The 16,424-nt window shown below is 44.0% G+C and overlaps 1 protein-coding gene across 1 annotated transcript in view; it reads right to left on the bottom strand.

The window, feature by feature from the left end:
• Window positions 1-16,424, bottom strand: part of eys (eyes shut homolog) — a 528,873-nt gene that overhangs the window by 89,518 nt on the left and 422,931 nt on the right. Inside the window, exons 40-41 of the mRNA XM_042332751.1 lie at window positions 11,479-11,705; window positions 3,322-3,492 (exon numbers count right to left, since the gene is read on the bottom strand). Coding sequence (XP_042188685.1) covers window positions 3,322-3,492; window positions 11,479-11,705 — 398 coding nt within the window. The remainder of the gene's footprint in view (window positions 1-3,321; window positions 3,493-11,478; window positions 11,706-16,424) is intronic.

Genomic DNA, 16,424 nt, shown 5'->3' with positions numbered 1-16,424 from the left:
CAAGTACAGTGTCACGTCTCCTGCACTGAAATGTCACAGCGATGCTGGGAAGGAATCAGACAAGGGTGGCCTGTTGGCATTTAGAAAGAGGATCTTTATGGATTTTATTTCATTCTGTCCCAGATATTGTCTCTGCACCAGAGGCAGGCAGCATTTTGACCATTTAAAACACAAGATGGCCTTGAACCTGCCTGCAGTAGAAGTAAAAATACTCCTGTCCTCTGACAGCTACAAATAAGCAGAGCTTCAGTATTGACCTCAGGTTCCTCTGTTTCAGAGAAAGAGCAGTGATATATAGGTGGAGTCCTGTAGTGTATTGGTTACAGCACTCGCCTCGCAAGCGATTCACAGGCAGGGCGAAACCTAAAGCAAGTTTCCTTACTCCACACGTCTCTGTTTACCCTGCAGCAAGTAGGAACTCTGTTGTTAGTCGATTGGTGGATCTCATTATGGGGATAATGATCACATAAAATAAAATAATAATTTGGTCACTCAATCCACGAGTGTTTGAGGGACACTGCTGTGTGCAATTGGCCGCCCACAAAATATAGTCAATTCACTTTACAGTATATTCTGTGAAGTGCTTTGAGATGTCTCGAAGACGTGATATATATATATATAATAATCTTTGCATTTGATACAGCGCTGCATCATGTCATGGAAATGTCTTAAAGCTGTTCACAAGGATTTTACTGTAAAGTAAAACCACATATTTGTAGGCAAATATGTGGTTCGCCCACAAATATCAGATATTTAAATTTACAATGAATATTCTGTGAAGTTTTTCGAGACATTCTCCTGGTGTGAAATGTACGAATTATTATTATTATTATTTGAGAAATATCACAAGGACAGAATGTGCAGTGGTTTTTGCTTGTACTTAATGACACAAATGTTCTTAGTTCAATGCAATGCTGGAGGGAGCCCTGCCAAGTTAGAGGTGTGGCATTTGATGAGATATTAAACAGAAGTCGTGTCTGCCTGTTCAAGTGGATGTTAGAGATCCCATGGCACTGTTCAAAAAGTGTCCTGGCCAACAAACTCCCCAGATAAAAAAAAATCATTCACTTGCTGGTGGTTTGCGGAACATTGCTGTGCACAAACTGACTGCTGTATTGCTGTACACAGTCACTACATAGTAAGATTCTGTGAAACGTTTCAGTGATATTGTGAGGCGCTATATCAAATAAAATTGTTATTATTATTTCCCCTCAAAATACGTCTATAAGGTCTCTTCTGTGAAGACGCTTTTCAAGGCTAAAGAGCCCTCATTTATAATAATAATAATCTTTACATTTGGTATAGTACCTTTCACATTGGGACCTTAAATTGGTGCACAAGCCAGACTAAGCCTAAAACAACCTGTTGGGGAACCAAGAAAGTGGTGTAACAGGACTTTGTGGACACCCTGTCCAGGGTAAGGGGGTCTGAAAAGCGATGGCAAAGATATATAGGCTCTTCAAAAAGGTTTTGCCATCCAAAGACATGGGACTGAAAAAAAAGGCCAGGGATCAAACTTGACAGAGGGCATTATTTTCTAGAAATATGGGAGATTAAACTCAACAATGAAAAGCAATTTGCTCCCAAGTCCCTCCTTTTCAAACCCAATCCATCTCAAGGTTTGCAAAGGTGAAATCCAAAGTGAGCTTGGGTTCCCATGTGAGTGCAAGGGACTGAGATAAGCTGAAGACAAATTTACCAACAGCAGTAAGTGTTAAAGTACAAGATACAAACTGGGTCTCATCCAGATTCCTTCAGATCAAACTCAAACAGATGAATTCCTGAGAAGATATGGTTCACTAAATGAGAACTGGGACCTGTATATCCAACTCTAAACGCCCTGCATTCTTGCAATGAGATTCACAATGCTGCTGAAACAACAATATCCTTAGGCTTCACTGGCTCCCCAACCCCCAGAGGATCTAATTCAAGATCCTTATCCTCACCTTTAAAGCCCTCCACAGTCTTGCTCTTCCCTACCTCTGCGACCTAATAAAAATTTCACCAACCTGTCCACTCCCTCTGCTCTGCTCTACTCCATGCGCCACGGCCCTGCTCTACTAGCTCCACCAGCTGCGAGAAGAGTTTTGAGGCGTCCTTTCAAATTGAGAGGAGCTTCAACAGATGTAATGATTGTTATGTTCTTTAAATCCTGTGTGACTCTTTGAGACATCCTCCCGATTTGATCGGTGCTATATAAATAATAATCATCCTTGCATTTGATTAGCACTTTATCATGTTGATGAGATGTCTTAAAGCGCTTCACAGAATATACTGTATATATTTTAGTGCGAAAGACAGCAGCCAATTGCGCACAGCTGTGTCCCACAAACAATTGTGGATTAAGTGACCAATTATTTATTTATTCGAAGCGATTATTACCCCCGGAAGGCAATCTGCCAATTGACTAATACCAAGTTCCTACTTACTGCTTGGTAAACAGAACCGTGTGGAGTAAGCAAACTTGCCTAAGGTTTCGCCCTGCCCTGGGAATCGAACCCGGGTCCTCTCGCTTGTGAGATGAGTGCTCTAACCAATATGCCACAGGACTCCACAACTATATTATTTCATATTACATTGTATAATTTACATGAAATCACATTCTCTCAACGAAGTGATTTTTTTTGCGAACTGAATATACATGTTTCACATAATAGAGCGCTGTGACATTTAATATGCTTATTTTGCCTTCCAAGCTGTAATAACCGACATAAATTAAACCAGCAATCTTCAAAGACTAAAGACCTGGATCTTGTCCCAAATGCCTTTCCAGAGCACAAACGGTACTGTGACAAAAGGCTGTTCTTTCACACGTTGGAATCCGGGTCCATATCAAAGCTGTTTTCAACCACCCCAGAAAAAATACACCCTCTTGTTTTACTAATGCAATTGGTGTCCGTATCACATGCAAGTTTCAATCCCATGTTAATCAGCAACTGTGTGAGGAAATGAGATGAAGAAACCTGAAGCCAAGAGTTCTTCTGTGTGCAGTGCGAGGGCCATTCTAACACACTCCATTGTAGTGTTAAGCTCTCCGAGACCCCGTATGACATAAAGGGCGTGATATAAATGCAAGTTGTTGTTGCTTGTAGCATGAAATTGGTCACAACAACTTTGCTCTGTGGACAGCATACTTGCACACAATTGGGCTGACTTTGTGCTAAAATGACTAACTTCTTGTTCATCAAGTCACTGTAACTTTTACATTGAATCAATGCTAACAAATGCTTGGGCGCTATATCAAATGCAAGGGTTATTATTAGCATCGGTGGTGAGAAAATATCACAAAAGGCCTTTGCTTGAAGCTGCATCAATACTCACTGTAAAGAATTGTTCCTGTGGAAGCGGAGGTTTTTACTGTGAGGTAAAGAGTCACAGTAGCTCCTGCCTCTGATCCAGGATTGAAGGCTGCATCTCTCCTCAGTACATCTGTGAGGGACGGGAGCTCCAGGTAAGCATTCCCGTTGAACAATGGGAAAAACAGCGTGACATCTGAAAAGATAAAATGGGTAAAAAAAAATGAGGCATTGTCAGGACAACATGTGTTTGTTTTATGCTGTTGGGTTTGTTTAATGCATGTTGTAACCCTTTACTGAATAAATCAAACTAAGAATAAAGAAACTTATTAACACACCTGAGCTTCGGATTGAGAATCATTACAACTGGGTCATCAGTTAGGCTGCAAGTTGGAGGAAGGATATACATTACAGTATAAACTTACAGTATTTCCTGAAGTGCATTGAGATGTCTCGACGACATGACAAGGCACGATATCAAATGCCATGGTTAATATTGCTGGTAGAAGTATTGTGTTTCTATTATGGGAAGGGTATCATAGAGAACGAGTGGGCGCTGCACAGATTCACTTGGATGATGCTATACTGGGTAATGTAGCCTTATTATATTCGCCTGCAAAACATGCGGTCACTACATTTTACAGTAAATAATAATAATAATCCTTGCATTTGATATAACGCCTTATCACATCCTCGAGACGTCTCAAAGCGCCTCACAGAATATACTGTATATTTTGTGAAGCACTTTTGAGACATCCACCGAATTGAAAGACACTGTATCAAATTTACAGCTCTTTGCTAAAATTCGCTTTTAACACAGCTGCACAATAGATCCACATTCACTGGCCCTAAAAGGCCAATATCTGGGTAATTAGTCTTGATGTAAGTGATATCAGTGGCTACATATTTAGCCATAAGTCAGCCATTATAGCTTCCTGAAAGTGTTTCACAGAATATACTACAAAGTGGAGTGACTGTATATTTTGTGGGCGAAACAGTAAGTAGATAAATACCTGAAAGGAATAAACTACATGGGTAAGGGGCAGGTAAATGGGACTGAAAGGATTGCTCTTTAAAGACCCAGCACAATGGGTCGAAAAGTCTTCTTCTGTATTGTAAATTTCTACATTTCTATGGTACACCAATTTGAAAATACAGTCAATGCATTTTACAGTAATTCCTGTGAAGCTCTTTGAGACATTTCCACTGCACGATAAGGCACTATGTCAAATGGAAGGATTTTTAAAATTACTTTTATTAAGCTCCTTTTCGGTGTAAATTTCAATAAGAACAGTGTGGTAATCTAAAACACACTGCAAATGTAAACGTGGGTAGCAAATCTCATCTGAAGGCAAGACATACATGGAATCAATGAGGGTATTTAAATTCATTTACCTTTCAATAAAGTATAACGTGGAAGAAAGTATGATGACTTGTAAGGGTGACATACAAAGGGAAATGAAAGAAAAGGCAGTGAAATTGCTGGATAACAGGTGAAAGTGGATTATTGGATTAACTCAAAGGTCAAACCAATTCAAATGCTAATACCTATCCACTGTCAGTTGCTCACAGAGCTAATCTGTTGGTTACCGAATGCCTTTCAGAGCTGATGTTTTCCTTCGCATTAATAATTTATATTAATTATAATAATCCTTTATTTAATACAGCGCCTTATCATATCTTCAAGACGTCTCAAAGCGCTTCACAGAATATACTGTTAAGTGAATTGACTGTGTATTTTGTGGGTAAAACGCGGCAGTCAATTATGCACAGTAGTGTCCCACAAACAGCTATAGATTGAACAACCTCCCGACGTGAAAGACACTGTATAAATGCAGATTGTCTTGTACTGTAATAATAATTATCCTCACATTTGACATAGCGGCTTATCACATCATTGAGGCATCTCAAAGCGCTTAACAGAACATACTGTGAAGTGGATTGACTGTATATTTTGTAGGCGAAATTGCCCTGCATTGTATCAGACTGTACAATGGGATGTGACTGTGTTGAGTAGCGTGCAGAACACAAAGCAACTTTTCCTTTTCGAGCGTCAATCATTTCCTCTCTCTGACCTTCAGCCGCGACGACCTTGTAGCTCCATGTGGCCTCACTCATTCACTCACTCATTCAGTCGCTCGCGCTCTCATAGGGCTGAAAGTTTTAAATGATTTATGCCCCAGGCAGCCGAGAGAAAGAGAGAGAGAGAGGATAGTGGAGGTGGTGGTGGTGTGGGGGGAGGAGGAAGAAAGAAATAACTATGGTCCTCTCTGGAAGCCATTCTTTTAATCAAACACATCTCATAAATCAAATTTAGAACTCTTAGAGCTCAATCAATAGGGTGTTTTACGGTCTCCAACAAAATCATCTGGAAAAGGGCCACAAAAATAATATAGTAAAGGGAGAACCTTACATCCACTGCACACATGCACACACACACATACGTACGTAGGCCAAGAGTCCTAGTGAGCCCCTGGGATTCACTCTGTCTTGTTTAACAATGAGCCATTCGTCCCTTAGGACAGCAATACAGTTATAAAGGTTGCTAATGAAACATTTCAGGATGTGGTGAGATCGATGCAGTCTGGGGCAATGGCTATGGCAGTTTCCCGACCTGTTTTCATCCCAAACAATTCCCACTTTCTTTTCATTTCGGCCTCTATACGGCAATCGACTTTCAACCATTCTGCCCTCGCCCTCAGGCACTCCCTCTCGGAGTCCCACTGACTCGCTTGTTCAATAGCTCCCTTCGTTGAAGATCCATCTTCAAACAATACGATTTGACCATGATTTTGGTCATCTCTCCCTTCTCCTCCCCTCCCACCTCCAACTGAGGTGCTCAGCCAGTGTTTGGAGACATCCCCAACAATTCCCACTTTTTTTCATTCCCAGCAGCTGATCGGAAGGAACGCTTAAAGATGGCAAACAGGGTCAGAATGTCCGACTATGTGGTAATTCTCTGGTGATAATATCACGGATAATACCACTGGTGCCCGTACAGCTCCGTTCAGCAGTCGACTCGAGCAAACTGGGACGGGCGGTATTGAGTCTGTCCGCTCGGCTCGCTGATGGTTTGGTTTCTAATCTACGCCGTTCGCTGCTGCTGAAATCTGGAGAGATCGCTCACTTCAGCCCCATCGGCCTGCCGGAGCCCTGAGATCCATGTCTACTGTATGCTTGGGTGCAAAACATGACATTCTGTGTGATAAATATCACATCATCGGGCATTCTGGCCCTGTTTAGCCTGCTTTCAGCAGTCTGAGATACCACCCCGTGTGAAGGGCACTATACAAATACAAGTTGTTGTCATTGTTTTTCATGTCCACCACCCTACCCACCGCACTATCAGCAGTTGGGCTTTCAGCCTATCTGCCCCCACACTCTGGAATTCAATCCTGAAGTCCCTCTGACTCGCTTCCTCACCTCATTCAAGGTCTGTCTTTGACAGAGCTTTCGATCATCTTTCTCCTTCCCATTCCCCTTGGTTCCCATCCCTATCTCAGGGTTGTTAACCACCTTGGGACATCCTCCAAAGATGAAAGGCAATGTATAAATGTAAAATTTTTACAGGTGAACCTTCTTATCTCCAGACCAATTATAAGTCTAACTTTCTAGTTAGACTAGTATATGCCACCTTCTCTTTCTGGGGTGCAGTTCCACGAGCTCTGGTTGCCCTCACCCAAGTGACTGTTCAAGGGTAATTCTCGGCAGTGAGTGTCGCCGGGTCACTCGACTGTAGAAGCCATCACAGCCAAACCTGACCTCTCCACACCTGCTGCCACACACCTGCATAAGCAGTAGAGGGTGTTCCGGAGGGATGAGGAGCTAGTTCACTAGCTTTACCCTCTCTATCCTTGGGATTGTCAGGGCTCATCTAGCCTCCCAAAGCAGCCCTGGTTAAGACAAGCAAGCTCAGACCATAGGCTTTGACTAGTTAGACCCCAGTAGTAGGCAGTACACACTCTGAAGTCACCGAGCTTTGGGTCTTGCCAAACTGTGCTAAATATTCCAAGATTCAGAGATATTTCGTCCATCTCTCCTTATCCATGACTCCTACCCCCTACCCCTACCTCCTACCCTGGCCTCCACCCTTTCTGATCCCAAACCCCTCCTTGGGTGAAGATCCTTAACTCTCCAAGTGCCTTAGGACATCCTCCCGACGTGAAAAGCGCTGTACAAATGTCAAGTGCTGTTTGTTGTTGTTGTTGTTGTCATGGGCATGGATGGGCATCAGACGCAGAAGCTTGGGGACAAGGCAGAGTTTGTACCCTCGAGCAGTTAAATGTTTGTGGAGTTCTGAATGCATTCGCCATTGTGACAGCCTGGATTGCCTTGGCTCTATCACACTGAGGTCTGAACTGGTTGTATGCGCGGGGAAAAGTCTGTAAACAGGTTCAGCATTACGTAGCGTCGCTCAGGGGGCATATTTTAATGGATAATACCCGGCACTGATAGCTGAGCTGGGAGAGGGCAGCGCTGAGAAGAATTTGGGAGAGAGAAAATAATAAAGAGCACTTCAAAGTCGAACATCTTGCTGCAGGGGCCAGTCCAGAGCCAAATAAATATTGATGTTGATGTTTTCACTCAAAAGGCATATTAGAGGCTCTGCTCTTGATGAGATACTCCCTGATTGAAGGCTGTTTTACAAGCCCTGATGGAACACAAATGGTTTAACCCTTCTGGGCCTGGGTGGGAGGGAGAACGAGGAGGAGAGAAGTTGAATCAATGTCTCGTGATGGTTGTGGAAATTAAAGCAAAATGTTCTCAGACTAATGCACACGTACACGGGAAATCAAAGCCAAATATTCTCAGACTAAGGCACCCATACATGCCTTAAATGTGTTGCTCAACCCCCATTTTATTTTAAATAGATTTTTTTTAAAATGTAACTTGCAATTGCTGGCATGATTTCCTACTGATTTGTTTTGCTTGCTATTAGTTTGCTTTCTGGGCTTGATCAGCCAAAAGGAGCAGAAAACACGGCTGAACTTCAAGGACGTCATTCTCATCTATGAATCCTTTCACTTCCCCACCTCTCTGATCTTCTCCCACCCCCAGTCATCTGGAACTTCCTCCCTCTACCATCCATCTCTCTCCACCCCACCAGCCTCACCCATCTGTCTTCGATCATTCCTAGGTCACCTCCCCCTTTTCCAATTCTCCCTTGCCCAATGCAGCTGAAAATCCTCATCCACGCTTTTGTCCCACTCCTGCTTTGATTTCTCCAAAGCACTCCTCGCTGGTCTCCCCAGCTCCGTTGTTCACAAAATCCAAACTTATTTAGCCTTGGCCCCTCCATCATCAGTTGCTGTGCTTTCAGTAAGCCCCAAATCTCTGGAACTCCCTATCTCAATCCCTCCACCTTGCCCCCTTCCTTGTCCATCTTCAGATTACACCTGTTCGAACACCTTCCTCTTTGACCATGTCTACAAACGCCTCCCCAATCTCCCCTGCTCAGTGTCGAGCTCCGCCGATGTTAAGCGCTCAGAGTCTCCACCCTGCGTAAAAGGTGCTTTATAAATGGAAGTTGTTGTTTCTTGGCATCCGTCTCTATGAAGGACATTGTATAATACAAGGCTTGGGGTCCCCAGAGTCTGTGTTTGGGTGCACTGCTGGCGTTTAACCTTGAGAGTTTTGAGAGTGGATTTAAGCTTGGGACCTTGTCTGTGTAATAAAAGGTTCTCGCTCACTGCACCACCCAGCACCCTGACCACCATCCACCTATAAGTACTTTGGCAATCATTAAATAGCAGATATTATCTCAAGGCAATGAGCCCAGCTTTCATTATGAGGGTCTCAATTAGAAACACAATCCCTCTTTTTTTAAGGCTGGTCTATCTTGCATCCCTAACTTTGTTAAAGTTAAATTTAATGCAATGTGGTGGGAGCTTCAACACTGAGCTGGCCTCATTATAACCTGGGAAAACTGCTCAGCTCCCGAGGACACACTCTCTCTCTCTATAATGAGCGTGAACAGCATCTGGGAAGGTATTTGCTGCCTTAAATCTGCCCTGATGATATCTGCATTACAGCGCGCTGTTCCCAAAGCAATGCAATCCTCCGTAGCCAGCCTTGCGGCTCGAAGCTAGGTGGTCGAGTGGGAACGCTCATTACGACAGTTCAAGTCATCCATGACGCATGCAAATACACACAATCTGTCACAGCAGTGAAGCAGGCAGTGAGCGAGCGAGCAAACTTATTGTCTTTGTTCTGCACGGTACATAATGAATCTCCTCGGGATTATTTAATAACTTATCTACCTTATTAAGGGACCTCTCTTGGGAGGAAATAAAGGGGAGGGGGTGGGGGGGTGCGGCAGGTAGGGGTAAGGCTAGTAAAAATAGAAGACCGGCTCCTCTCCAGTAATTGCCTGGGGAGATGTATAATAGTGCTGAGTATGGCTTAATGACCAGTAAATTAGCAGCAGCAGCAGGGAGCTGAGCATGTGGCTGTGGTGGGAAATAAAGGCAATTAGCTGCCAATTTGTCTCCCTGCAAAGACTGGTGCAAGGCTCTCGTTCCGCCTGCCAGAGCCTTTTGAGCTTTGGGCAATAAGGAGCAGAGGATAAGGTCAAGGCTGCAAGAAATAGTCAGCTCCCTCACCAGCAAAGCCTAGGAGAGAGCAAGACAGCCAACAATCACATTCCCCCCACTCCTCCTCCTGACTTCAGTGTATTGATTGTTCCTGATCTGCAATCCTCCAGTTGCCTACCGCTGATCATGTGCTGATCAGATTGGCCACTCCTCAATATTGACTGAGTGAAAGATAATAGCTCTACCCACCAATACATGGAGATTCCTCAGAATAAATTATTGGAATGGGGATGAACATTCTCTCCCTGGAGGGACGCATTCCTGCTTACCTAATTCTGGAAAGTATTAGGCGCAGGTTGGCAAGAGTCAAGGCTTGGGGAACCCAGAGTGTGTGTTGGGGTAACTGCTGGAGTCTAACCAGCTAAAACTACATAGCTAGCCATTCAGAGCACTGCTCAGCAAGTTTTCCTGCTACTTGTCCAACTAGGACAAGCAGCAGAAAAGCTTATTGTGTACAGCCATTCACATTCTGAGGACGTCTTAAAGTGCTTCACAAGAATAAACTGAGAAGTGGAATCTGTGTACCTTATCAAGCAAATTGCCTCTATTTATTAGGAAGAAAGATTTATGCATGTGTGTGTGTGTGGGGGGGGAGACGACTGGCAAAAATGCGATGTGTGTAATGGTACTTATCACACGTAAATAAAATGTGTTAAAAATCTTGTCCTTAAATCTTGTCCTTGTGACAAATTTTGGACTGACCCTATCTTTCCCCTTCCCCCCCCAACACACGCATACTCCCACATACGTCAAAATAGCTTCACCCAGACATAGATTCCTTATCAATGCCTATGTTGTTTAGGTTCAGAGACATAGTTGCCTTTATTCCTGGCCACAGGCTTATTCTGTGTTTTTTACGGATTACCACTATTCGTATTTTTTCAGTCTCAACTTTATCAAAGAGTCACTGGTTCACATTACAACATACCTACCTGTCATTATAATATTATTACTACTGCTACTGCTAATAATAACAATAATGAGCTTACATTTTAGAACAGAACAAGTTGCAGCAATCAGTGCATTTGCTATGTTGCCTTTCAAGTCAGGAGGACATCTCAAAGTGCTTCACAGGATATTCTGTAAGGTTCATTGACTGTGGTTCTGGCAGCCAGTTGCGAATGTTTGGATCAGTTATGAACAGGTATGGAATTTTATCTGGGGTATTTTTGTCTAGGACCATTGTAGTTTGATTAGATTTGATTGAAACTCTATCCTGAAGTCCCTCCGACTGGGCTCCTTCCTCCCATCGTTCAAGGTCCATCTCAAGTCCTACCTTTTCGACCGCGCTTTCAGGCAGCTTTCCTCTCCCCATCCCACTCAGCGCCCACCCTTATCTTGGGTGGTCAGGAATTCTATTAAGCACTTTGCAACATGCTTTTTTTTACATCAACTGACTGACTCGTTTCGCCCACAAAATACACAGTCAATCGACTTTGTAATATATTCTGTGAAGCGCTTTGAGACGACTCAAGAAAATGATAAGGCACTCTATCAAATGCCAGGGTTATTGTTAATTATTCTTATTATTATTACCCTCCCGATGTGAAAGGCTCTGCGTGAATGTCAACTGTATATTATAGTATTACCTTCTTCACAGAAATGTCCAGTGAAATGCAGAGTGCAGTCACACTGGAATGAGGTGGTGCCGCCGGCCAAGAGGACATCATGACAAGTGCCACCATTCTGGCACAAGGCTGCCTGGCAGTGGAGGGTTTCCGGAGATGTGGGCTGCATTGGCAATGCTGGCAGGCGAGAGGATGGGAGGGTTGGAAACACAGACGAGATGGCGTTGTCTGGAATGGCCTCAGGAAATCTACAAGAGAACACAGGTTTGCAACAACTGTCAACACCATCAGTAGGGAAGCATAAACAAGCTGTTCCCACTGGTTGGAGAGTCCATAACACAAGTATACGATAGAGACGAGAGCAGTGGTGGCCAACCAGTGGTCCGAGGGGCTGTCAAGACTATGAGTTTGAAGTCTCAAAACACTTCAAACCTTGGCTGGCTCCCTATATCTGAAAAGATTGACTTCAAGATCCTTACCTCATACAAATCCCTTCACACTCCTCTGCCCACCTGCCCAATTTGCTCAACTCGCAACCAACCTGCTGTGAAAGTTCCGACCCCTCTACAACCAACACTGCTGTGGCCGTGTCTTCAGTCACTACACCCCTAAAACTTTCAAAAGTTTATTTTTAAAAGGCTGCCGCGTTTCGCCCACAAAATATACAGTCAATTCACTTTACAGTATATCCTGTGAAGCACTTTGAGACGTCTCAATGAGCTAATAAGGTGCTATAGTATAATCTGGCATTTGACGTTGTATCTTATTGCGTCAGGAGGACATCTCAAAGCGGTTCACAGGATTTTTTTTACTGTAAAGTGTAGTGATTGTTTATTTTTTAGGCAACACTACGCTTTACAGTAAACAAAAATCTTGTAAAGCACTTTGAGACATCCCCCAAAGTGAAAGGCACTATATCAAATGCCAGGTTTATTATTTATTAACTATTATTAGAAGTCAAGCGAACTACAAGGGAAGACTGAGAGAGAGAGCAAGAGGGAGAGAGATCTGAGGAAATACAATGAAAAAATAGAGTTATAGGAGGAAACTGAAATAAAATTACATGGTTAATTTAAATGATCCACTCAATCATTTCGCCCACAAAATATACAGTCAATTCACTTTACAGTATATCCTGTGAAGCACTTTGAGACGTCTCAATGAGCTGATAAGGTGCTATATAAAATGCAAGAATTATTATTGTTGTTATTTAGAACACCCTGCCTAAAACCCTCTGTCTTGCCCCCTCTTTATCTATCTTTAAATCCCACTTGAAGACCTATCTCATTGACCCTGGCTATGGTCATCTCCACTTGCCCCTTCTCCTGAGTGCTGAATCTTGCTCCAAGACATTATCCTGTATGAATGGCCCTAAATGAATGCAAGTTACTGTCTGACTCAGAGGCAAGAGTAACACCGACTGAACCAGTCTAACACCTAATGCAAGCCTTGGCTTTTGCCCATAGTTCAGTAACTGCCACTGGGACTCTATTCTGAGCAAAAAAAATAACAAAAGGTCAAAAGTTATGTTGACATTCTCTGCCACTGAAGAACAGAGTCTGGCTGGAACTGATATAAATCTCCCCCTCCCAACCCTCAGACTCCAGAGATCTGACAACATCATCAGCAGATTAAACAGGAGCAACTGAGGTGTAAGTTTGTGTTTGTGTGTATGAAGCAACCGGCAGTGGTCAATGGAAGTGTTGTTCACCATGTTCACAGCACTGTGCACGTGTAGATCTGTCAGCCAGACTGTGTGCACTACATAATAAATAATAATAATCCTTGTATTTCATATAGTGCCTTATCACGTCTTCGAGATGTCTCAAAGCACTTCACAAAATATACCGTAAAGTGAATTGACTGTATATTTGCAGCTGAAATGCAAAATTAATGTTAAAAATTAAAATGAAAAATGAACTAGTCAAACAGGATACCAGCTAAAGTGACTGAGCCCAGGGCACAGGACTTATTTAAAAACATTCAGACCCTGTGATGGGAGGATAATGGGGTGATCATTCTGAAACGATTATAAGAGCCACAAAGGGTTCCCTGCCATATTTTCTCTATCCTCCCAAAACAGAGATCCATTTAGCTAGTTATCACATGCAGATGCCCCACAAGACTGCCAAGGAAATGAGACACCAGCATTGCACATGCCCTTCACCGCCCCAAAAAAGGAACAGTGCTGAAAGACACCGTTGTGAAATGACAGGGGAATTAGCAACACTAATAATTATTGGGTAACAGCCTCCAGAGTTGTTGTGAGTGCTCTGGGATGCCACCCGGCATGGAGGGCTCTATATAAATGCAAGTTGTTGTTGTAAGGTATAAAGTTTGCAGTGTTTGGTAACGCATCCCTTGTGCTAATTTAGCTGTAGCGCAACCAGATTATTACTATTATAATAATAATTATTATTATTGAAAAAATTATATCTTGAAAAAAACCTTCCCTGGATCCATCTCCAGCTACTGCCCCATCTCTAACCACCCATTTTTCTCCAAGGTCCTGGAATGAGTCGTCGCGTCCCAGCTCCACTCCTTTCTTTCTTGCCATTCTCTCTTTGAATCCCTCCAATCCGGCTTCCGTGCTGCCATAGCACGGAAACAGCCCTGGTCAAAGCCACTAATGACATTCTGAACATCTATGATCAGGGCTCCCTCTGCCTCCTTGTCCTCCTCAACCTCTCTGCCGCCTTCGACACTGTCGACTACTCCATCCTCATACTGCCTCTCCACTTTACTCAATCTTCACGAACCTGCCCTTGCCTGGTTCAATTCCTATCTCTCTCACCATCTCCACTTTGTTGCCTCTAATGGTTTCTCCTCCAGCTCCCGCACTGTCACATCTGGCGTCCCTCAGGGCTCTGTTCTTGGCCGTCTCCTCTTTAATATCTATATGCTCCCCCTTTGGTGACATCATCCGCAGACATGGGGTCAACTTCCATATGTATGCGGATGACACCCAACTCTATCTTTCTGCCTTCACCCTCAACTCCAGGACCACTGCTGTCCTGACAGACTGCCTGTTGGACATCAAGTCCTGGATGAGGGCAAATTTCCTACAGTTGAATGTGAACAAGACTGAAGTCCTCCTGATTGGCTCGCGCCAACGCCTCAGCACCTTAGCTCTGCCAGCATCAACCCCCATGGTTGCACACTACAATTCACCAAGTCAGTCAGGAACCTAGGGGTATTGTTCGACCCTCAACTGTCTTTTCTCCCCCACATTCAAGCCATGACTTGCTCTGCCTTCCCTCACCTCCGTAACATTGCCTGACTCCGCCACTACCTCACCCCTCAGGCCGCTCTTGTTCATGCCTTCATCACCTCCAGGCTCGACTATGCAAACGCCCTGTTTGTCGGCCTTCCCAACTCCTCCCTCCACAGGCTGCAGATAATCCAGAACTCTGCAGCCCGTGTCCTCTACCCCACCAAACTCCGTGACCCCATCTCCCCCATTCTCGCCCGACTCCATTGGCTCCTTCAGAGGATCCAGTTCAAGATCCTGGTCCTCACATACAAAGCCCTTCATGGCCTCGCCCCACCCTACCTCTGCAACCTCCTAATAATAATAATAATTGTTGCATTTGATATAGCGCTTTTTAAGTCGGGAGGACGTCCTAACCCCCTACCAACCCACACGTTCCCTCGGCTCAGCCGGCTCCGGCCTGCTGCACGTCCTCTGACCCACCCACCCCACCATTGGCGGGAGAGCCTTCAGCCACTCTAACCCTAACCTCTGGAATTCCATCCCCCAGTCACTCTGCCTCGTCCCCCTCCTTAGCCTCCTTCAAAGTGCTGCCTCAAGACCCTCCTCTTTGACCAAGCCATCGGTCAACCCCCTTCTCCTCTCCTCCCTTCTCCCACCCCTGACCCCAGCTCAGGTCTGAAATGCTGGACTCTGTCCAGCGCTTTGGGACGTCCTCCCGATGTGTACGACATTATACAAATGTAATCGTGTTGTTGTAATAATAATCCTTACATTTGATATAGCACTTATCATTGAGGCATCTCAAAGCGCTTCACGGAATATACTGTAAAATGGATTCTCTGTGTATTTTGTGGAGGAAATGCAGCAGCCAATTTGGGGGATTTATCACCCCCGGAAAGCGATCTGCCAATCGACTAACAATCGCCAATCGCCAATCGTTCCTACTTACTGCTGGGTAAACAGAGAGTGTGTGGAGTAAGGAAATTATCCTAAGCTTCGCTCCTGCCTGGGATTCGAATCTGGGATATCTCATTTGCGAGGCGCGTGCTCTAACCACTATTCTACAGGAATAGTGTCCTGGGCAGAAGGAAGCACATAACATAATATAACATGTAGGAGCAGGAGTAGGTCACTCGGCCCTTCGAGCCTGCCCTGCCATTCAATCATGGCTGATCTTCTAATCTAACTCCAGCTAATACCATAACCCTGTCTTGTCCCCATATCCCTTAATCCCTTTTGCAACCCATGTGGCAGTGTGTTGGGAAGTTCTAGTATGCTCTGTGGTCTTCTGCTAATATTCTGCTAAATCAACCAGAATCGTCAGAGACACTTGACGATTGGTTATTGCCAACATCGACCACCTCGATCGTCTTTCACTTCATAAATAATAATTCACACATAGAATTCAAAAATAAACTCCACATGATATTGAATGCAAAAATAATTAATTATTATTGCTCAGTGAGGAGTCACAGTGTACACAGGGCCAGGGTTATAAACTACAAGTGACATAATGTCCTTCGACAGAGCTGAGACAGGGATTGAATAGTAGCAGCAAGGCAAATGATGGCTGCCTCTTATGAAACTCCACACTATATTGAATGCAAACATTAATATTATATCTGCTGGCCCCGAGGCTCGTTGTCACCGCAGAAATGAAGGAAATCAACTTATCTCAGTCATTTTCCTCTTCCCCAGCCTGACATTTCTTTCGGCATTAAAATAAAACATTACAATTGGGTCTCTGCCAATG

The sequence above is a fragment of the Callorhinchus milii genome, unplaced genomic scaffold (genome assembly GCF_018977255.1).
Source record: "Callorhinchus milii isolate IMCB2004 unplaced genomic scaffold, IMCB_Cmil_1.0 Scaffold3, whole genome shotgun sequence".
Classification (NCBI taxonomy): Eukaryota; Metazoa; Chordata; class Chondrichthyes; order Chimaeriformes; family Callorhinchidae; genus Callorhinchus; species Callorhinchus milii.
The sequence above is the reverse complement of the archived record's forward strand: the minus strand, read 5'-3'. Positions and strand labels throughout refer to the sequence as shown.